The sequence below is a fragment of the Dipodomys spectabilis genome, unplaced genomic scaffold, assembly GCF_019054845.1.
Source record: "Dipodomys spectabilis isolate Male_0828 unplaced genomic scaffold, ASM1905484v1 ptg000761l, whole genome shotgun sequence".
NCBI classification, from domain to species: domain Eukaryota; kingdom Metazoa; phylum Chordata; class Mammalia; order Rodentia; family Heteromyidae; genus Dipodomys; species Dipodomys spectabilis.
This window is the reverse complement of record NW_024871438.1, coordinates 2,501-25,909: the sequence shown is the minus strand read 5'-3', so window position 1 is coordinate 25,909 and position 23,409 is coordinate 2,501. Positions and strand designations below refer to the sequence as shown.

Genomic DNA, 23,409 nt, shown 5'->3' with positions numbered 1-23,409 from the left:
CGTCTCTGGGCCTTATGTTGTGTTTGTTGTATTTTTTCACATTTTTTTAATTCCTTCTTTCCTTTTTTGTCTTCCTTCCCTTTCTTTCCTTCTTTCTCTCTCTCTCAATCTTTCTTTCTTTCTCTTTCTTTCTTTCTTCCTTTCTTCCTTCCTTTCTTTCTTTCTTCCTTCCTTCCTTCCTTTCTTCTTTCTTTCCCTTTTTCATACACTTGAACTCAGGGCCTGGGTGCTGTCCCTGAGGTTTATTTTCCCCACTCAAGGTTAGCATTCTACCACTTGAACAATGGCTCCACTTCTGGCTTTTTGGTAGTCCATTGGAGATAGGAGCCTCATGGACTTTATTGCCCAGGCTGGCTTTGAACTGTGATCCTCAGATCTCAGCCTCCTGCGATCTCAATGTCACGTTTGCTCTTTAGAGACAGGACTGACTTGTTCATTCACTGATTATATGCAATCTATGTAATAATCATAGTAGCATTCAATAGACAATTCAGTAATCTGTAGATCATTTGGTAATCTAGCTAGCTGGCTACTTTTGTTTGTCTGCGACTGGGACTCGAACTAGATGTGGAAGCTTTTACTTGTTGGCTGGTGCTCTACCACTTGAACCATGCCTCCAACTCATGATTTAGTCATTCACTGGAGTCAAGCTTTCCTTAAGGGCTTGGCTCTACCTCCTTGTGGTCATGGGAGCTGCTCGCTGGAGACTCAGCTTCTCCATGATGGCCCAAAACTCCACGCCCATGGAAAGAGGAAAGGAGGAGCTAAGACGCAGCATGAGAGTGTTTAACACCCATGCACTATGCCTGGTATATATAATAATAGATAATACATGCATTATCTATATAGCTGTGTATACTAGTTATGCATATGCTGTACACACCATCACATGTATCTACTCTATGATATACTGCATCATATATTATGTATCTATTACAGAATATACAATTGACAATATGTATTTACATATTTCACACATTACATTATATTATGTTACATATGCATTATATATTATAATATGTAATATACACATTTATCATATCTGCTATGTATCATGTATTACATATACTATACACATTAGATAGTATGTTATACATCGATATATTATGTAGTTATACGCAGTTATATTTATATGTTATACATAACATATGACATAAGAGTTATTTGTTACCTATAACATATTATGTGTATAACATAATATCTAATATATAGTATTATTATATAATATGTGTACATTACAAATAATATATATAACTAATGTGATTAGTTGCACATTTATATTTATGTTACACATAACATGTAACAAGATATATATATAACATATAATATACATTTTATAAGTAATCTATAGAACTATGATACATATCATATAGAGATATACATCTATATGTTATACATAACATACAACATAAGATATATTTATGTTATGTATAACATATTGTATGAGTATATAACATATACATAATAAATATGCATAAACTAAGCTCTATGTTATATATTATATATCAGCAAGGGACTTGTTGCTTGTATCTGTCATCCTAGCTACTCAGGAGGCTGAGATCTGAAGGATCGAGATTCAAAGCCAGCCTGGACAGAAAACGGTCTCTGGAGTCCATCTCCAAAATAACCAGCAAAAAAAACCAAATCAGGGCTGGAGACGTGGTTCAAGTGGTAGAGCACCAGCCTAGCCAGCCAAGTGAGCCAGGATCCCTGAGTCCAAACCTTAGTACCCCCAAACAAAACCAAGAAAATAAAATACTAAAAGAAACAAACACAAACATCCCAGAATGCCGGATCCTAGGAAAAGCCACAATAATCTGGCAACCCCTGGCTCAACCTTGCCCCAGCCATCCGTCCAGTGGCTGAATTCACCGAGGCTCCCTTGGGCTGCTCTGAAGCATGAGAAAGACAGCAGATCATTTTAAAGAGCATGGAGGATGGGAGGAAATGGGGTCAGGAGGAGGAGGGGGGCGTCGGGGCAGGCCGTTGGGAGCCTGGCACCTGCCAGCAGTCCTGGCTGGCCACTCTGTCTCCTCCTCCCTCTGCTGCAGGGCTGAGCCAAGGGCACAAGCGCACAGCTATTTTTGTCTTGTGCGAGTCTAGCTCATAAAAATACAACCGGGCTCTGCCCTGCCCATCCCCAGGGCCAAGCTGTGTGCAGACCTCCCCGTGGCTCAGGATGCTGGGAAATCGTATTTTAAATGGTGATCATCTGTGTTTTTATACTCCCCTGCGGTCATCTGGCTCTGGCAGTTATTAATCATGAGGAAGAGGTGACCATGGATGGAGACTTGAATTGAGACCCCTGGGTACTAATTACTTAAGGATCATGCAGCAAGGATCGTCACGTAAAAATGAAAAAAGAAATGCAGAGGATCTCAAAGAGGTTCACAGAAGAGGAAAATCAAGGCAGGTGGCTGACCGCTCCCCTCCCCCCCCCATCGTCGTCAACCTGGAATTTCGTTTTCTTCCAGAATGTCTTAATTTTAGTGATTAAAAAAAAGACTATTCAATTTTTCCCCCACTCCCCTCTTTCCTGCTCTCTCTCGTATTTCTCTCTTCATTTTTGTTACAAATCAAAGTGTTCAGGGCATTGTGTGTGTGTGTGTGTGTGTGTGTGTGTGTGCACACGCACGTGTGTGTGTTATTTTTTATCACAGGAAAAAGAATATCCAGAATAGAGTTTTTCTTCCTTTCTCTTCCCTTCCTTTCCCTTTCCTTCTCTCCTTTGTTCTCCACTCCCTCCCCCTCCTCCCATCCTCCCCTCCCCCTCTCTCTCCCTCCTCCCTCGCTCCCTCTTCTCCCTCCTCCTCCTCTCGCCTCTCCTTCCCATCTCTTCCTTCCTGTCATCTTCCTCCCCCTTCCCTCCCCCCCCTTTCCTTCTTATGCAGTCAGATTCCTGCAAGGCAGAACTAATAACAATTGGCTGACATTTGCATTCTTCTTCATAGATTTTTTTTTTTTTTTTAAGTAACTGCTGCTGTATCTTACATAAAAAGCAAAGGATGCTTCTGTCCCCCAGCCTGGGAGTGAAGCCTGGAGCTTCTGACAGTTCCCAGTGATTGAGGGATGGGAGGAAGAGGGGGGACATGTGGAGGGGGAAAGGAGGGGGGGGACACTGTGCTTCCCCGCTCCCACCCCTCTCCATCCTGCAGAGATTCGCTGTGGCTGAGGTGGCTGCCATGCTGTCCTCTGGAGTCCCATCCTTCTTTAGATTCTTGCTGCCCCCTCGATTTGCTCTTCCTGGGGGCCGCATGTCTGTCCCCTGTCCCCATCTGGTCCCGTTCTCTGTCCACTCTGAGTCCCCTGGTATCCGCCATGTGCCTGGCTGTTTCCTTTTGTCTCCAACGATGATATGAAGCCAGCCAGTGTGGAAGCTGGGGAGAGAGTCACGGAGGCCCTGGGCTGGAGAGGGGACAGTCACCGGATGGCTGTGTCCATCTGGGAGGAAAGTGGATGGATAGAAAGATGGACATGAGGATTGAGGAAGGGTCACGGGCAATTCCTACATTCGCTTTGGTACAAACAAGGGCGTGGTAACGCTGTGATTATCTAAGCTCCATTGCCACCAGAATAGGGAGGGAAAGGTGGCCTGTGGCAAGTTCATTGGGATCCTAGAGTTGAATGGTGGCCCAGGGAATTCTATGACTCCAGGAACAATGTCCAGTAGGGCGAACCACGTGTTGAGTAAAGTCCGAATGGAGAAATGCATTAACGAGTCCAAAAAAATAAAAGGTGAACTTGACCATGAAAATACCCAGAAGCAGGGCTTGCAGAAGAGGAGGAGAGTAGCCATGATCTCTTGTTTGGAGAAATCCCAACAGGGCGTGTTATACAGGAATTCGATCGTGAGACACAAGAGAATCCTCATTTTGAGAGGTCACATTGGGAGTCTTTATTAGAAAGCTGGACTTTCTAATAAAGAGCGGACACACGGCTCCCAAAACATTTGCAGCCTTGAATGCACTTAACACGGATAGGCAACTGAGATATGAGTGCGAGAGAAGAAAGAAAGAGCAGAAAAACAATGTCAACAGACCCGATCAATTCTAATGGAGGGCTGAAGCGGGACACCATGGGACTAGAAGGGAGTCAGGAGACACAAGGCATTGCACAAGAAATGGTGGCTGAGCTGGTTGGGCCCCAGACAGGGTCATGGTGAGGGGGCAGGGTCACAAGATGCTCAAGAGTTCAGTGAGTCTCATGAGTTCATGGCACAGGTCTGGCAGGTCCACTCACCTATTGACCAAGCCCCTGCCCTGCATCTAGGAAATCTGGCACACCCATCATCTGAGGGGTGAGACTTCACCTTCATCCACCAAGAAGCCAAGATGGCACCCATTAGACCCAATTCCCCATCATCCACCAGGTTGCCAAGATGGTGCCTGTTAGACCTAGTAGTCTTACTTCAGAGAGCTCAGGGATGAGAGTTGGATCTTGAGTGAGGGAACAGAAAGGATTGAGTCATGTGGGAGAAAAGAGACACAGAACAAGATGGCGGCACATCCAAGGGAGGAGAGGATGGGCGAACCTGACCCATAATGTCAAGTCCACATAAACCTACCCTGCATTGAAAACACCATCGCATAAGCCAGAAGTGCGTAGAATACACCTTGCCTTCCAAGCACCCTAGCTCAACAACAGAACACACTCCAATAGTCTCCCCCACCACCCCACGATCACGTGGCCAACTGAGTGCCACGTTGCTGCTTCTGCCCAGCAATTAAACACACACACACACACACACACACACAAGTATTAAAACCAAACACTGGTGGATCACGCCTATCATCCTAGCTGTACAGGAGGCCGAGATCTGAAGATCATGGTTGGAATCCAACCCTCTCCCTGAGCAGGAATGTCTGACAGACTCTGATCTCCAATGAGCCAGAAGTGGAGCTGTGGCTCAAGTGGTAGAACTCCAGTCTTGAATGAAAAAGCTCAGGGACAGCACTGAGGCTCTGAATGCAAAGCCCAGGACACACACACACACACACACACACACACACACACACACACACACACAGTACCTGCATGAATGTCCCTATTAGAATGGTTAAGGATGATAGGAGTAATTCGAATTTTGCCGTTCTGTGTGTGGTTGGGGAGGGTGTCATGGGGGCATTTTTCTTCACTAGTTATTAGGAGAAGGGACCAGGACATAGACAAGTTTGGTCTCCATGCCTACTAACCCTGGCTGAACTTTCCAGGTGATCGTGAAAACAAGAACAGAGTATCAGCCGGAGCAGAAGAACAAAGGGAAGTTCCGGGTGCCGAAGATCGCGGAGTTCACGGTCAGTGTGGGCGATGGGAAGAAGTCACAGTGACCACAGAGCGAGACTCGCAGTGGTCAGCTCCATGCACACAGTTCCTCAGGCTTGAGGAACAGGCCTGACCGGGCAGGGGGCAGGGGCGGGGAAGGACACAGCCCATGGGGGAGCATTTCCTGAAGCCACACGCTCCTCCCTCTCTTGATAATCCAGCATCTGGTGGCAAATGCCCCTCCCCTTTTAATGTTCAATTCAACAAGTCAGTTTATGAGTGTAATGCATCTTGATCAGTGTCCTCCCCCCCCCACCTCCTTCCATGATCTTCCCCTATCTCTGCCCACCCCATCCCTTCCCTGGGTCCATTTTCATATGTGTACGTTGAAATTATGACTCCATTTGCCTACCTTTCCTCTCTCTATTCATCCACTTCCTCCTCTTGAACCCACCACTCCATGTTACAAAATACGTTCCAGCTGAGCGTTGGTCTGTCATCCTAGCTACTCAGGAGGCTGAGATCTGAGGATCGCAGTTCAAAGCCAGCCTGGGCAGGAAAGTCTGGGAGACTCTGATCTCCAAGGAACCACCAGAAAACCGGAAGTGGCGCTGTGGCTCAAAGTGGTAGAGCGCTAGCCTTGAGCTGAAGAGCTGAGAGACAGCGCCCAGGCCCAGAGTTCAAGCCCTATGACTGACCAAAAAAATATATATATATGTATACATTGCAGCTTTTCACTTGTTCATGTAAGTTAGTTGTTCAAAGGGGTTCCATCATTGCAACCCCCGCCATGCCTTTACTGTACTTTAGCAAATATATTTGTATCTTCTTGCATAGGACCCTGTGTATGCTTTCAATCATGTTTTTCATTAGATCCAACTTCCACCTAAGAGAGAAAAACACATTTTCTTGGTCTCTCTGAGCCTAATTTACTTCACCTGGCACATTTCCTCCCCCCCCCCCCCCCAAGGCCATCCATCTCCCTGAAAATTACATATTATTCCTCTTTTTTTTTTTAATGCTAACCATTGCTTTTTATTGTTAGGATAAAGGTGATGTACAAAAGGGTTACAGTTACATAAGCCAGGTCATGAGTACGTTTCTTTTTTGGACAATGTCCCCCCCCTCCCCCCGCCCCCCCTTTCCCTTGCTCTCTCCCAGGTTCTCCCTCCCATCCCCACCCACAAGCTGTGGAGTTCATTCTCCGCGTGGTGTCCAGTGAGGACCTCACCGGCCTCTGTTCAGCCTTTGTCCCTCCGTGTCTGTCTCTCGCTTTTCTTTTTCTGTTACCCACTCCCTCGTTTTCTCCCTCGTTCCCTCACCCCACCCCCCTGTATTCTAGATCTGGTTTCCGCATTCTTCCTCTTCCTGACGGATGAATAAAATTCCGCTGTAAATATTTATATAACATCTTCTCTACCCACTCATCCTTGGAGGGGCATCTGGGTTGTTTCCATAACTTGGCGATCAGGAATAGAGACGCGAGGAGTGTGGAGTGTGAGCATCTCTACTGGATCCAGACTTGTCATATTCTGGGTAGATGCCCAAGGGGCATGGCCGGAGCACAGGGGAGCTCTGTGTTTAGTTTGCGTTTCTTTTTTTGAGGGGAGAAGAGTCATAGGGCTTGAACTCAGGGCCTGGGCGCTGTCCCTCAGCTCTTCAGCTCAAAGCGGGCACTCTACCACTTGAGCCACAGCGCCACTTCTGGTTTTCTGGTGGTTCATTGGAGATCAGAGTCTCATGGACTTTCCTGCCTGGGCTGGCTTTGAACCTTGATCCTCAAGTCTCAGCCTCCTGAGTAGCTAGGATGACAGGTGTGAGCCACCGGCGCCCGGCTGTGTTTAGTTTTCTGAGTAGTCTCCGTACTGACTTCCATAGCGGCCACACCAGTTTGCATTCCCACCAACGGTGTGATCGGATTTCTTGTATCTCTCCCCCGCTCACCTCCCCACCAGCATTTGTTACTGCCCCCAATGCCTGGATGAATGTCTCTTTTATTCCTTCATGTCTTTCCTGCCCTTTCTCGCTACAGAAATGTCTACACAGAGTCAAGTGTTAGTCAGCTGAGGTGATTGTACCAGATCCAAAAGAGGCAAAGGTGTGGGGAGCTGACCTCTCGGTGACACAGACCCAGGGGTTGCTTTTCCATCTTCCTGGCAAGAGGGGTGGTGTGGAGGACTCGTGGCTGTGACATAGAAGGACGTGAACCTCAGGGATGCACCTCGGGGAGGCCACTTGGGAGCCTTAAGATAGAAGACGGGCATGAACGTTCTGTAGATGCCAGGATGTGGTGGGTGGCTGAGAGCATGCAGCTTGTGCAAAGGCCCTGAGGTCGGAAGTATGTCAGCCACAGCAGTCAGAACTAGGACAATGAATGTGGACCAGGCCCCTGCTGCCATCAGGTACCTCTGGAAATGAACTCACACAGGTGTGAAGCGGGGGTGGGGGGAGGGGGGAGGAGGAAGAACTAGGTATATGGTGTGTGTGTATGTCAGGCCACAGGGCAAAAGCTTGACTCACCCTGAACATGGAAGGTACAAGAAGTCAGCCAGAGCCAGAAGGTTTAGTAGCCTGGCATCAGTAGCTCATGCCTGCAATCCTGGCTTCTTGGGGAGCTGAGATCTGAGGATCGCGGTTCAAACCAGCCTGGGCTTTGGGAAAGTTCGAGGGACTCCTGTCTCCAATGAACCACGAGAAAAGCCCGAAGTGGAGCTGGGGCCTTAAGTGGTAGTGTGCCAGCCTTCAGTAAAAGAAGCTCAGGGACAACGCCCAAGCCCTGAATTCAAGCTCTGAGACCAGCAAAAATTAAACAAAAACAAAAAACGGGGAGCACTTGGATTTGTAGGCAGGATGAAATTGCCTGTGGCCCCACTCTGTCCAGCCTCTTGTGAGCTGTGTGAGCTACCTGCCAGAGGTCATTTGTGGATCAGTTGGTGACTCTATTTACCGCCATGGTATCTGCGCTCAGGCAGCCATGGAGGCGAGATTTCCCAGAGTTGGTTTCTTCTGGGAGGAATGCCGTTGGGCGTGGGGGTGGGGGGATGGGGTGCCTTCCATCTGGATGGGGAGAGGAGAAAGGAGGCTGGGGAGAAGCCCCAAGAAGTCATGGAGATGGTGATGGGGTGGGGGAAGAGAGGGAGTCCCAGCTAAGGATGGAGATTCCAGCTAGAGAAAGGAGGCTGAAAGCCCGGGGATTCACAGTGAGCTTTAGAGAACTGGGGTTGGCAGAGTTTCTGGGTTCCCTTCCCCTCTACCCCGGAGACATGGTGCAGAAACAAGGTAGTGTTGGGAACACGACGCCAGCTCCTTTGTCAGATTATGAATAGACACTCAAGAAACAGAGGAGATTTGCATCAAGGCCTTTTCCTTCTGCACCAACATGATCCTCCACTCTCTGCAGGGCTAGGCAGAGGGGAAGGAGGGGTAGGGGGACGTGGGGGGAGTCTTTGCTCTGTTACCTTCAGGCCAGGAATGACATCATCCCTTCTGCTTGTTGCTAAGGAGTCAGGCTCACATTGTTTAACAGTTGGTTACCGGGGCGATGGGGTATCACAAGGAAGTTAACACTGGTGAAGGCAAACATTCTCATCATGGCTGTGAGTGGTCCTGGGTAGAGGAGGTTGCTAAAACCAGTGGGAAGTTCCCACTCGAGGGAGCATCTGTTATCTGAGAACTCAGACCTTTGACGTGCCTGGCTGGCTATGAACAGCACGGATGATTGTTACAGTTGAAATCAAGAAGCAAATAATTATTCTGTGAGATAAAAGAACCCAGGCCTATCGGTACAGAAGACTGTCTGGTTACAAGATGGAGACTTTATTTTTAATTTTTAGGTTTTTTTTTGGTCAGTCGTGGGGTTTGAACTCAAGGCCTGAGCACTGTCTCTGAGCTTTTTCACTCAAGGCTGATGCTCTACCACTTGAGTCACAGCTCCTTTTCTGGCTTTTTGAAGATAATTGGAGATAAGAGTCTTATGGTCTGGGATTGGCTTCGAACCAGGATCCTCAGTCTCAGATCCTCAGATCTCCTGAGTAGCTAGGATGCGTAACTAGGATGATGGGTATGAGCCACCAATGCCCAGTAGATTGTTTTATGGGATGTATTGCTAAGTCAGGTTATATCTATTACTGTTATTATGATAGGTTTTGGTGCTAGAGTTCTTATTGAAGGCACTGATGAAGTATTCTAGGTACTTAAATAGGAACTTAAGGAATGATTCCACTATCTTCAGTATGGAAGGCATTGGTGCTGGACCTGTTTGGATTACTGCAATCCTGGAAGGGGTTGAGATTGAGGAGGATGCTTCGGGCCTACCATGGTCTAGTACTGGGAATTGAGTTTTGCATGTAAAAGACATTGTTCCAAGGAGATGAAAAATAATCGGGGAGTGTTTGGATTTGTAGGCGTATGTGTGGGAGGGGTGAGGAGGGTCTCAGTCCATGACCTTGTCTCCTTCAGCCTCATGGCCTTGGGAAATTCCTTCTCTCCTCTGACCCCCTGATACCTCATTGGTAAATCCAATACACCATCTGGAGGTGACCAATAGCTTGGGATTCTGGGTATATCTTCGCTGACTGAATGATCATTTGTTGCCTTCCTAGCCATCTTGTCTTTCTTTCTCCTGGGTTCTTAAGTTTCCTGTCTAGGTCGCTGAATAGTGTCTATCTCCCCGTGTCTCTTGTTTGTCTGGCTTCATTTCTTCTGTTGTGTGTCAGTATCTTTGTTGAGAACCAGGGCCTTCTCTTCTGAGCCTTTTGTTGATGACACTATTTCATAAATGGCACCTTCCTGGCTTTTGCTTCTGGGTCATGACTTCCACTTCCGGGTCCTGGCTTCTGCTTCCAGGGCAGGCAAGGTCTCATCGCTTCTCATCAAAGCCTTAGTGGACTGTCGTACACTAGAGGCCAGAGATTTCACTTTATTTATCTGTTGCCTTATTTTTTCTTTTTCCTTTTTAATTGCATTCCATTTTGGAACTTTTTTTTTTTAAGGTAAGTTATTAAAAGCACTCCTTGCTAGGCTCACATCAAGAGGCATTACTTTGACAGGGGGAGAATCTGCATGGAGTCCTGGATGGATGTAGCGTAGAGTGTTTGACTTCTGGCTACAGAATTGTCAAAGACCAGGATGAAGGTGCTGGGCTGGGTGATTGGTGGGGCGCTTTCTTCTGGTCAGAGGAGGGTCCTATTGGAATCACATGCAAGATATGTACTGTCATGATCCAACAATTATAAAGCAAATGTTTGATGTGAGAGAATAACAGAGAGATGGATATTAAGAAAGATAATTGAGGGAATAGAGAGGGAGAGAGACAGGAACAGAGAGGAGAATGAAAGGAAGAAAGGCAGAAAGATACAGAAACAGAAAGTTAGAGACAGTGAGAGAGGAGAGCAATAGAGAGCTAGAGGAAAGAGAGACAGAAACAGATACAGGGAGAAGATAGAGAGAGAAAATAGAGATGGAGGGAGAAACAAAGAAAGATGGGCAGATCTAGAGATGGAGAGAAAGAGAAGAAAAGGAGAGAGATAAAGAGACAGGGAGAAGAGAGAGACAGGGAGACAGAAAAGAGAGACAGAGAGAAAGACAGGAGACAGAGACCAAAAACATAGACTATAGAAATATGTGAGGTATTGTTTTTGGAAGAATGGTTAGGGTTTGGAGGAGGGGCTGGGAGATTCAGGAACCCCCTCCCCCTCAAGCTAAATTCTTCAGGCTGCCATTCTTACAGGCTTCTTGTCCATCCAAACAAAGCTCAGTAAGTAGATTCTGGGCCAAGGCAAGTCTCTTGTGAATAAGTCTCTGACTTGAGGTCTTCACCACAGTTCTGGTTTTCTATGGGGTGTTGGGGGAGCTGGAGCCAGGACACCCATTTGTGTGTGTGTGTGTGTGTGGGTGCTCGAACCAGTGGTTAGACTGTTGGGAGCTTCATTCCGGGGAATGAATCATCTTTACCGGATTGACTGTCACCACCAGGCTGTGTTTTCAAGGGGGGAAGTCAGGCCTGGTACCCCTGGGTCACCTGCATCGCCAGGAATACTACCCTCCTCCTTGCTTCCCTAGCTCACCCATCTCTTGCTCAACCCCACCACCTCCGACAGGCCAGATTTGTCTTTTGCTTGGTGAAGCTTTCTCAGATCAGATAGGGCAGGAAAACAAACATCTAGGTGGAAAGTAAAACAACATATTGTAAATTAAAACACATAGCCACCAGTTCCATCTTCATTCTACTCCCATAGGCCAACCCAGGTGGGTTGCTAGTCCATCTTACTTTGTGTCCGGGAAGCAGGCGTTGCTGTGATGGGCAGAATGGTCAGCTCCATGCTTAGGATCAGGCTGTCAATAAAGGCCAATATGGGTCAATGAGGGTCAGAAGCCAGACTTTTCTGACCAGAGGGGTGTGTATGTGTGTGCAAGGGGTGAGTTTGTGTTTGTGTATGTGTGCATGCACATGAATGCATGCTGATCATCTCATCTTCCAGTCCCAGGAAATCTGCACATTTAGGCAAGGCTTACATTAAATGAAGATTAGCAGTGATGGTTACATTTATGAAAAAAAAAAAATCCTGCATAACCCTGCGCTTGTGGAGTGTCGGGTTGGTTTTGTTCTTTTCTCTCTCTCACTCTTGGAATTCACTGTTTGGCCAAGTCCTGACAGGGATGGTTTCAAAGGAGAGAGAAAAAGGGAAAGGGACAGGAGAAAGGGAGAGGAGAGAGGGAGGGAAAGGAGAGAGAGAGAGGGAAAAAGAGGAGGGAGGGAAAGGAGGGAGAGAGAGGGAAAGAGAGGAGGGAGGGAAAGGGAAGGAGGGAGGGGGAGAAAGAGAAGAAAGGGAGTGGGAGGAGGATGAGGGATGGAGAGAGGGGGAGGAGAACCAACCTTTCTCAGGAGAGAGACATTGAATTCCTCAGGCTGGCTTTTGGATCATTCGGTCTCTAGGCCCCCACAAGTAAAATGAGTGATTCTATTAAATGTGATTTAGCTACACAGGTGGTGAGGTGTAAGTCTCTGGAACTGTCAGGGGACGAAGACACAGTTTGTCGTGTCACTACTGGGGTCTCTAATTATGAGGGAACGGTTGTCATGGCAACTGGCAGACAGGATGCTGAGCCTCAGTGCTCGCTCACTCGACCCTGGCAGACTCGTTTTCTATCGCAGAGCCAGCCCAGGGCAGGAAAGTCCATGAGACTTCTATCTCCAATGAACCACAGAAAAAGTCAGAAGTGGTGCTGTGGCTCAAGTGGTCAAGTACCAGCCTTGAGCTTAAAAAAAGAGCTTTGGGGCAACCACGCTCAGGCCCTGAGTTCAAGCCCCAGGACTGACATACACAAACACATGAATTCCGTCATCAGCGGTGCCACGTTTGAAGTGCTCAATAAACCACACGACCTTGGAGGCCACCATGTTGAACATCTTGGATTTGTGGAGCATGCCCACTGGGGCCCAGGTTGCTGAGCAGCCTAGGGGTCGCTCATTCCTTGGGAGATGTTTTCTGCATGTCAGATTGTGTGGGGGCCACTGGGCATGCGCAGATCCTTCTGTATTAGTTGTCATCGTTATTGCTTTGGTTTGGGTTGGCTGTTGGGTAGTTGGCACCATCCTGTGCCCGAGGTTGGACTCTTTGCAGGTCTTACCTTGAGGGCTCAGCTGTGTCCCAGAGCTACACACTCCATTTTTTCTTTCATTTGTTCTACGTGTTCTCAGTTGCCCCTGGCTTGTGTCGTTTCTGGAATCACTTGTCTTGGTTTGTTTGTTTTGTTTCTCCAGGAGTTTTACTTTGGCTTTTTACTCAAATGGATCACAGACTCCAGAAGGCATAAAGGCAAACGTGGATGCATGCAGCACTATAAAAATCAAGCCCTCCTCGCAGGGCACTGGTGGCTCATGCCTGTCAGCCTAGCTACTCAGGAGGGTGAGAGCTGAGGATTGTAAGTTCAAAACCAGCCTGAGCAGGGAAGTCTGTGAGAATCTTACCTCCAATGAACCATCAACCTCCCCCCCCATAAGTGAAGCTGTGGTTCAAGTGGTAGAGCACCAACCTTGAGCTAAAAAAGCTCAGGGCCAATGCCCAGGCTCTGAGTTCTAGCCCCAAGTAACATATATATATATAAAATATTTATAAATATTCTTTTGTGTTATTAATATTGATAGTAATGCTTACTATTCATGTTGGTTCATTATTTATTCCTAGGTATCAGTCATTATCTAACAAAAGAATAAATTTAACAAATCATAAATAAAATAATAAAACAAATAAAATCAAGAGTATTTTTTGAGTGCTGAGGATTGAACCCAGGACTTGACACATTCACATCCTCACAGATCCAAACAGCAAGCCTTCAACTTTGAATTTTGCAAATCTATTTGCCACCAGGCATGATTACCAACTTCTCTTCTTATTTCGAATGATTCATTTTCAGAGTTGGTTCTTTGTGTTTCCTCGATGGAGAGATGACCATTTTCACCATGTGCAAGGCTCACCTTGCTTTTCCTTTTTGGATAATTTTCTTATTTCTTTGTCTCGACGTCAGCCTCCCAATGCATTTTTCTTGTCTTATTGCATTGGTCACTAACTTCAGATTTAGGGTCTCAGGGGTGTTGGCATTTACATGAGCATACATCTCCCCAGGTTCTTTCTAGCACTACAGAGCTGGCCTTCTTTGTGAAATTAAACTAATAGAGTTTTGATATTTAGCCATCCCTACTTGACCTCAAGGGATCATGATGCATGGCCAGATTCTGCTTGCTAAATATGTCATTTAACACTTTACTCAAATAGTATTGGGTTTTTTGTTTGTTTGTTTGTCCTGAGGCTTGAACTCTGGGCCTGGGCGCTGTCCCTGAGCTCTTCAGCTCAAGGCTAGTGCTCTACCACTTGAGCCACAGCGCCATTTCTGATTTTCTGGTGGTTTATTGGAGCTAAGAGTCTCACAGACTTTCCTGTCCAGGCTGGTTTTGAACTGTGATCCTCAGCTCTCAGCCTCCTGAGTAGCTAGGATGACAGGCATGAGCCACCGGTGCCTGGCCACTCAAATAGTGTTGAGAGATTGTGTTTGCTTTTCATTTCTTCCTCTTCTTCCTCCTCCTCCTCCCTCTTCTCTTCTTCTTCCTCCTCCTCCTCTTCTTCCTCCTCCTCCTCCTCCTCCTCGTCCTCCTCCTCTTCTTCCTCCTCCTCCTCCTCCTTCTCTCTTTTTTTCCCCCACTGATTCTGGGGCTTGAATTCAGGGTCTAGGTACTGTCCCTTAGCTTTGTTGCTCAACACTGGTGCTCTATCACTTGAGCCATAGCTACATTTCTGGTTTTCTGGTGGTTCATTGGAGATGAGTCTCACAGGGACTTTTCTGCCCGGGCTGGTTTTGAACCTAGGTCCTCAGATCTCAGCCTCCTGAGTCGCTAGGATGACAGATGTGAGCCATCATTGCTTGTCCTGTATTTTCTTTCTAATGCTCTCTTTGTTCTAGTGTATTGTTACCCTGCTACTTCACCAAGGGTATACATACTTTCTTTCCCCTTCTTTTTCCATACCCTAGAGCATCTGAACGAGTAAAGAAATAATCTGTCTCTTCTTAAGATTTCTGTTTCAACCCATGAAGTCCTCTGGTTTTTAGTGTTTTGGGGAAAGGGGGGTAGGGAGTGGGGTGTAGTGATTTTCAGTCCATGTAAGAGCAAGTATTACATGGCTTCTTTTTTTATTTGTTTGTTTTGGTTGCTTGTGGGGCTTGAACTCTGGGCCTGGGCGCTGTCCCTCAGTTCTTCAGCTCAAGGCTAGCGCTCTACCACTTGAGCCACAGCACCACTTCTGGCTTTTTCTGCTTATGTGGTGTTGAGAAATGGAACCCAGGGCCTCATGCATGCAAGGCAAAAGCACTCTACCCCTGAGCCCCCTTCCCAGCCCCCTACATGGCTTCCACCTTACGTTTTGGAATCTTCAAGAAGGTTCCCTCTGGACCTGCCTTTCCCTCATTGTCATTCTCCATCCTTGTCATTCTTTTCAGTAATTTTTCTCCAAGCAGGGACCCATGCAGTCCATAGGGAATTTCACCATCCTACCTGGAGCTAGGCAGGGGTGGGGAGGGGAGGGTGGGGCTGGGGCAAATCACAGACTCACAATGTAATTCCACCCCGCCCCCCCCAATGCTGTCATTGGGCGGAGCCTGCTACAGACAGGAATGGGATTGTGAGGCACCAGCCCTTCCTGGAGGGAAGATCTCTGTGTGTAGCCCTTACTCTTCAGGAAGCCATTTCTTGCCATCCAGCTGGCCCTAGGCTTTGTGCTTGGAAGCAATCCATTGTCTTTGTTTCTGAGTCCAGCCCCAGGACACTGTGACTCATCGTCTTTTGTTTCCTTGAACTTTATGAATCAGGCCCTTGTGAGATGGAGATGCTCACCTTCTTTGGGCCTACCTCTCCCATCTTGGTCTGTAAAATGCCTGTCATCCCAGCTACTCAGGAGGCTGAGATCTGAGGATCGTGGGTCGAAGCCAGCCCGGGCAGGAAAGTCTGTGAGACTCTTATCTCCAAGGAACCACCAGAAAACCGGAAGTGGAGCTCAAAGATAGTGCCCAAGCCCTGCGTTCAAACCCCAGGACTAATGCTAAATAACTAAATACTCCGATGTGTGGCCAGGTTTCTAGGTAGGGTGACATAGGGTGTGCCAGCTGGACTTCTGAGTTACCTTCCACCTATGTGAAGTTGTTCTGCCCACCTCTGACCTCCCATGGGTGCATGGGAGCTGTGAAGACAGGGTGTGATGGCAGGCACCCTGGCTGCACCCCACGTGCCCTGAGGACGTTCCTGGATGTCCACCGTAGCCACACCCTTGGGGGGTCTTTGGTGAACTGTCAGCATTGGGTTTGCTACAGCCAGTTTAAGCACCAAGTGAGCGGTGTGATCCCCTCTCTCTCCTTCCTTCCTTCCTTGGGTGCCCTGGGCTCAGCATCTTTGGGGTTCAGGAAGAAGGCACCGGCCGGACAGCCCGGTTCTGTCTCTGCAGGTCCCAAGCTGCTGGGTTCCAAAGCTGGATGTCTGTGGGGCAGCTGTGTTTTATCTCATTTTATTATTATTTTTTTTATCTTGCCATGAAATTTGGTTTCCCCGACATGAGCAGGTGCCTTGCTGGCCTGGCTGGTGCTGCAGGAGGAAGGTCGTCTACTGGGCATTGTCTGTTGACATGGCGGGGTCTGGGGGCTGAAGATGGCTATGGCAGAGGCCTGGGTTGGCCAGCAGTGGACTGTCTGTGCGCGCTCTCTCCCTCCCTCTCCCTCTCTCTCTCTCTCTCCCTCTGTCTCTCCTGCCCCTCCTTTCTCTGTCTCTGTCTGTCTCTCTCCTCCACCTCTCTGTGCCAGTGCTGGGGTTTGAACTCAGGGCCTGAGCCCTATTTTTCACTCTGGTGTTCTACCACTTGAGCCATACCTCGACTTCTAGCGTTTTGTTTTTTTTTTTTTGCTTGGTCGTGGGGCCTGAACTCTGGGTCTGGGCGCTGTCCCTCAGCTCTTCAGCTCAAGGTTGGCGCTCTACCACTTGAGCCACAGCACCACTTCTGCCTTTTTCTGCTTATGTGGTGCTGAGGAATCGAACCAGGACCTCATGCATGCAAGGCAAGCACTCTACCACTGAGCCGCCTGCCCAGCCCTTCCAGCTATTTTTTTTGCTGGTTCCTTGGAGATAAAAGTCTCCTAGACTTTCCTTCCTGGGCTGGCTTTGAACCATGATCCTCAGATCTCAGCCTCCTGAGTAGCTGGGATGACAGGCGTGAGCCACTGGCACCTTGCTCCTGTGTGTGTGTGTGTGTGTGTGTGTATGTGTGTGAAGGCCTGGGATATTTTGGCAGGTTGTCTTGTGCTTGGCTTCTTCTTCCTTCCCTGTGGTCGGGGCCAAGTGTTTGCTTTGCTTACCTCTCTTCACAGGCTCTGTTCCAGGGCCTGCCTCATGCTGTTCCAGGGCCTGCCTGGCTCTGTTTTGGGGTGGTTCGCGCTCATTCCATTCCGGTTTTTGTTTTTGTTTTTGATGTTTGCAGCCTGTGAGGTGCCTCCAGGCCCTGCTGTAATTCAGAGCCAGGGCAAGACACTCAGCCTTGACCTGAACCAGGGTGGAAGATGGCGGCCGGGGCGGGCAGAGCAAAGCCCATTGTCCTTTGCTCACATCGGATGGTTACATTCAAGAAGAGAAACCAAGGGCTCTAGAATGTTCTCTGAGGAACGAGGCTTTTACAGATCGGATGGATAAATGTGGATGCTGAACAGAACTTGTGTGCCTTGTTCCTGGCTGTATAGGTATCCCTTGCCCAGGCCTCTGGGGCTGGGCCTTCCGTCCAGGGCTCAACTGTAGTGACAGCCATGGAGTTCCACAAAGGTAACAAGAAAGGAGAGGACCGGGCTCAGGGGGCTGCCAGGTCTGGAAAAGACACTCAAATCTCTTTCTGAACCCAAATTGGAATAAATAAATCTCTAGCTTCCTTCTCCGTAATCAGGAGAGCATGGGTCTTCAAGAACTCAGATTGAGTTTAGGGACCGAGCACCATGGCTCCTGCCTGTCCTCCCAGCAACTCCCGAGGGAGAAACCAACCGGGAAAATCTCATTTTGAGGTTAGCCTGGGTGAAAAGTACCAGGGACATCATCTCAACAAATTAGCCAAGCATTATGGCTCCTGTCTATACATCCCAGCTACATGGGAGGTCCAGGTCCAGATTCAGGCTGTCCAGGCAAACACATAAGGCCCAACGCAACAGGGGCGTGGCTCAAAGGTGAAAGCATCTACTTTAACAGATTTAAGGTACAAGGTCTTGAATGCAAACCCCAGGACCCCCAAACCACCCTCCTCCTCAACAAATTTAAGAAAAGAAGAAGAGGAAGGGGAAGGGGAAGAGGAAGAGGAAGAAAAGAAGGAGGAGGATGAAGGAAGGAAGAGGAGGGAGGTAGGAGAAGGAAAGGAGGAGGAAGAGGAAGAAGGAGGAGGTAGAGGAGGAGGGAAGAAGGAGAAGGAAGGAAGGATGGATGGGTAGATAGATGGATGGAAGGAAGGAAGGAAAGAAGGATGAGTGGATGGATGGATGGGTAGATGGATGGAAGGAAAGAAGGGAAGATGGATGGGTGGATAGATGGATAGGTAGATGGATGAATGGAAGGAAGTAAGGAGGAGTGGGTGGATGGATGGGTGTGTGGAAGGAAGGCAGGATAAATGGATGGGTGGATGGGTGAAAGGAAGGATAGACGGATGGATGGAAGGAAGGCTGGATGGATGTGTAGATGGAAGGAAAGAAAGATGGATGGGTAGATGGACGGATGGATGGAATGATGGAATGATGGATGGATGGAAGGATGGATGGATGGATGGATGGGTGGAAGGAAGGCAGGATAGATGGATGGGTGGATGGGTGGAAGGAAGGCAGGATAGATGGACGGGTGGATGGAAGGAAGGACAGATGGACAGGTAGATGGATAGATGGAAGGAAGGCAGGATGGATGGATGGGTAGATAGATGGAAGGCAGGATGGATGGATGGGTGGATGGAAGGAAGGATAGATGGATGGGTGGATGGATGGATGGATGGAGAGATGTGGAGATCCAGATGGTCCACCCCAGTTTAAGCAGAGCTCCACTGTGGTGGGCAGCGCCCCAGAAATGCGAGGAAGAGGCTGCCCCAACTATTCCTGCATGTGTACGTGGAATATTAAAATGGCATTTGCCCACCTTCCTCTCTCCCTTCACCTGCTTCCCCCCAGCCCCGAGGGTGGAGCTGCTCCCCACCCCAAGTTCCAGCTTCCCACTTCCACTTTGTTAGGCTGTAAGTTAGCTGTGCAGAGGACTTACACCATAACCATACCATGCATCAATGCGTTTGCGAGTATGTGCATCGCACCCCTGTGCACTTACACACAGAGTTATAATGTGGAATTTGGATTTCTAGTTCTGATCTAACTTCCCCGTGAGAGCAACTTAATCCACTTGACAGAATCCCTCTCCATCCACTTCCACGAGAATGGCAGAGCATTCCAGTCCCTAACTTTGTCTCATCTGTCTCCCATCCATCCATCCATCCATCCATCCATCCATCAATCCATTCATCCTTCCTTCCTTCCTTCCTTCTATCCATCCATCCATCCATCCTTCCTTCCATCCATCCATCCATCCTTCCATCTATCCATCCACCCTTCCTTCCATCCATCATTCCATCCAACCTTCCTTCCTTCCTTCCATCCTACCTATCTTCCTTCCATCCATCCATCCATCCTTCCATCCATCCATCCACCCTTCCTTCCATCCATCATTCCATCCAACCTTCCTTCCTTCCTTCCATCCTACCTATCTTCCATCCATCCATCCATCCTTCCATCCATCCATCCACCCTTCCTTACATCCATCATTCCATCCAACCCTCCTTCCTTCCTTCCATCCTACCTATCTTCCATCCATCCATCCATCCATCCTTCCATCCATCCATCCACCCTTCCTTCCATCCATCATTCCATCCAACCTTCCTTCCTTCCATCCTACCTATCTTCCTTCCTTCCACCCATCCATCCTTCCATCCATCCATCCACCCTTCCTTCCATCCATCATTCCATCCAACCTTCCTTCCTTCCTTCCATCCTACCTTTCTTCCTTCCTTCCACCCATCCATCCTTCCATCCACTCACCAGTCTATCTATCTACATATCTATGTCATCTAGATGATCTATCAATCAGTATGGTCTGTTTTATCCATCTTTCCTCTAAGTAAGCTGATTTATCCATTAATAATTTATTCACCTGTCACCCATCTTCTCACATCTACCGATCTCATCTATCTACCATCTTCCTTATTTGTCATCTAATCTATCATTAATATATTTCCACTATCATCTTACCTATTATCTATCTAACCTACCATGTGTCTATCATATTTATCTGTTAATCTTCTACCTGAGCCCCAAACATTTATCTTATCCATCCTATCTACCTTATCTATCATTTATCTGATCCATCACCAGCAATCATCTCTCATCGTTTATCTGCTGGTTTTATCAATCATCTATCTTAGCTAATCTATGTATACATCAATTATTTAAGCGCCTGCCACCTATTATTATCTTATCCTATTATCTTCTACCTGATCAATCATCTCACGGATTCCGTCCATCCACTCTTGATTGTCCACGTCCATCCGTGAAGTGGATCCGGGTCCTTTGAGGGTTGGGGGGGTTTGGGAGGGGGGAGGATGGAAGGGGGGACGTGGCTCCACGTGGCTTGGACCCGTATTTGACATGCTGACTGCCAAACCCTTTGCACCGCTACTGAAGGATAATAATAAAAAGAGAGAGGCCGCCAGGCCGGGGGCGGGGAGGGGCCGGCAGGGGGAGGAAGGGTATGCGCATGCGCACATACAAACCCAAGCACAGCCACGCAGGTGCAGGCGCACATACAAACCCAAGCACAGCCACGCAGGCGCATGCGCACATACAAACCCAAGCATAGCCACGCAGGCGCAGGCGCACATACAAACCCAAGCACAGCCACGCAGGCGCATGCGCAGGCGCACATACAAACCCAAGCACAGCCACGCAGGCGCAGGCGCACATACAAACCCAAGCACAGCCACGCAGGCGCAGGCGCACATACAAACCCAAGCATAGCCACGCAGGCGCAGGCGCACATACAAACCCAAGCACAGCCACGCAGGTGCATGCGCACGCGCACATACAAACCCAAGCATAGCCACGCAGGCGCATGCGCACATACAACCCAAGCACAGCCACGCAGGCGCAGGCGCACATACAAACCCAAGCACAGCCACGCAGGCGCAGGCGCACATACAAACCCAAGCATAGCCACGCAGGCGCATGCGCACATACAAACCCAACCATAGCCACACAGGCGCACATACAAACCCAAGCACAGCCACGCAGGCGCATGCGCACGCGCACATACAAACCCAAGCATAGCCACACAGGCGCATGCGCATACACAAACCCAAGCATAGCCACGCAGGCTCAGGCGCACATATAAATCCACGCATAGCCACGCATGCGCATGCACACATATGAACCCAAGCATAGCCACGCATGCGCATGCGCACATACATAGCCAAGCATAGCCACGCAAGCATAGCCACGCATGCGCATGTGCACATACAAACCCAAGCATAGCCACGCATGCGCATGTGCACATACAAACCCAAGCATAGCCACGCAGGCGCAGGCGCACATACAAACCCAAGCATAGCCACGCAGGCGCAGGCGCACATACAAACCCAAGCATAGCCACGCAGGCGCATGCGCACGCGCACATACAAACCCAACCATAGCCACACAGGCGCACATACAAACCCAAGCACAGCCACGCAGGCGCATGCGCACGCGCACATACAAACCCAAGCATAGCCACACAGGCGCATGCGCATACACAAACCCAAGCATAGCCACGCAGGCTCAGGCGCACATATAAATCCACGCATAGCTACGCATGCGCATGCACACATATGAACCCAAGCATAGCCACGCATGCGCATGCGCACATACATAGCCAAGCATAGCCACGCAAGCATAGCCACGCATGCGCATGTGCACATACAAACCCAAGCATAGCCACGCATGCGCATGCGCACATACATACCCAAGCATAGCAACGCAGGCGCATGCGCACGCGCACATGCATACCCAAGCATAGCCACGCATGCGCATGTGCACATACAAACCCACACATAGCCACGCAGGTGCATGCGCACATACATACCTGCGCATGCGTGCTTGCGTGCACTCGCGTCTCTGCCGGGGCCCAGCGGCTCAGGAGGCTGAGATCCGAGGATCAGGGTTCGAGGCCAGCCCGGGCAGGAGAGGCCGTGAGACTCTGACCTCCAGTGAGCCACCAAAAAGTCACCGACTGGATCGATCAGTTAACAATGCATGAATTAATCATGTGGCTCAGGTGGCACAGCGCCAGCTGCAGCACAGCAGCTCAGAGTCAGCGCCCAGGCCCCGAGTTCGAGCCCCGGGACCGGCACACACTCATCAGCCACCCCCCCCCCCCAGATTATCCTACAGATGGGGAAACCGAGGCCCGGGCGGGCGCAGGGGCGTCGTTCAAGGTCACGCTGGAAGCTGGCCTGGGGTGTCTGTGCCTTCATCCTCCTCCTCGGGGTTCAGGGCTGGAGCTGGGGTCCCCCCGGCCCCCTGCCTAACTCCCCACTCCCTTCCCCTTCCAGGTCACCATTCTCGTCAGCCTGGCCCTCGCTTTCCTCGCCTGCATCGTGTTCCTGGTGGTTTACAAAGCCTTCACCTACGACCACAGCTGCCCAGAGGGGTTCGTGTACAAGGTAAGGCCGCAGGGCCACCCAGAGGGGACTGGGGGGGGGCTGAGCTGGGCCCCCGAGTCAGGAGGTGAATGAACCCATTCCAGCCTCAAAAATCAGCCGCTCCGGTTCGCTCACGCCTGTCATCCCAGATACTCAGGAGGCTGAGGTCTGAGGATCACGGTTCGAAGCCAGCCCGGGCAGGAAAGTCTGTGAGACGCCGATCTCCAATGAACCACCAGGACACCGGAAGTGGAGCTGTGGCTCAAGTGGTAGAGCGCTCGCCTTGAGCTCAAAGACGCGCAGGGACAGAGCCTAGGCCCCGAGTTCAAGCCCCATGACTGGCAAAAAGTAAAAAAAGAGAGAGAACTAGAAAGCCCTGTTGACAATGGATTGCCAGCATCAGGTTGTCGTCACAGACAGAGCATGTTTGAGGGGTGAGAAGATGTTAGTGTGGGTTCTTACTGCTTACGAAGTACCATGTGCCAGGCCTCCTGCACCTGTAGGACCTGGACAGCTCATAATAACTATCTCAACTAAACGTTATGATCCTCCTAAACCAAAAAAATAAAAAAAAAGAAAGACTTCGTTGTGCCCATGGTACGGATGAGGGAAACGGAGCACTTAGCAAAGAGGATTTCCCTGGAAATCACAGCTACAATAAAGACATTCCAAGGATGAAGGGCCAACCGGGCATGGTCTAAATTGTAAATGCGTTGTCCTTCGGTGTGATGATGATGGTGAGGGTGATGATGATGATGATGATGGTGATGATGATGATGATCATGGTGGTGGTGATGGTTATGATGATGATGATGGTGATGATGATGGTGATGATAATGATGATCGTGATGATGGTGATGATGATGGTGATGGTGGTGATGAT

The 23,409-nt window shown here is 49.0% G+C and overlaps 1 protein-coding gene across 1 annotated transcript in view; it reads left to right on the top strand.

Annotated features, from left to right (window-relative positions):
* Nsg2 (neuronal vesicle trafficking associated 2) overlaps positions 1-23,409 on the top strand; it is a 33,442-nt gene that overhangs the window by 8,353 nt on the left and 1,680 nt on the right. Inside the window, 2 exon segments of the mRNA XM_042672709.1 lie at positions 5,211-5,294; positions 22,437-22,547. Coding sequence (XP_042528643.1) covers positions 5,211-5,294; positions 22,437-22,547 — 195 coding nt within the window.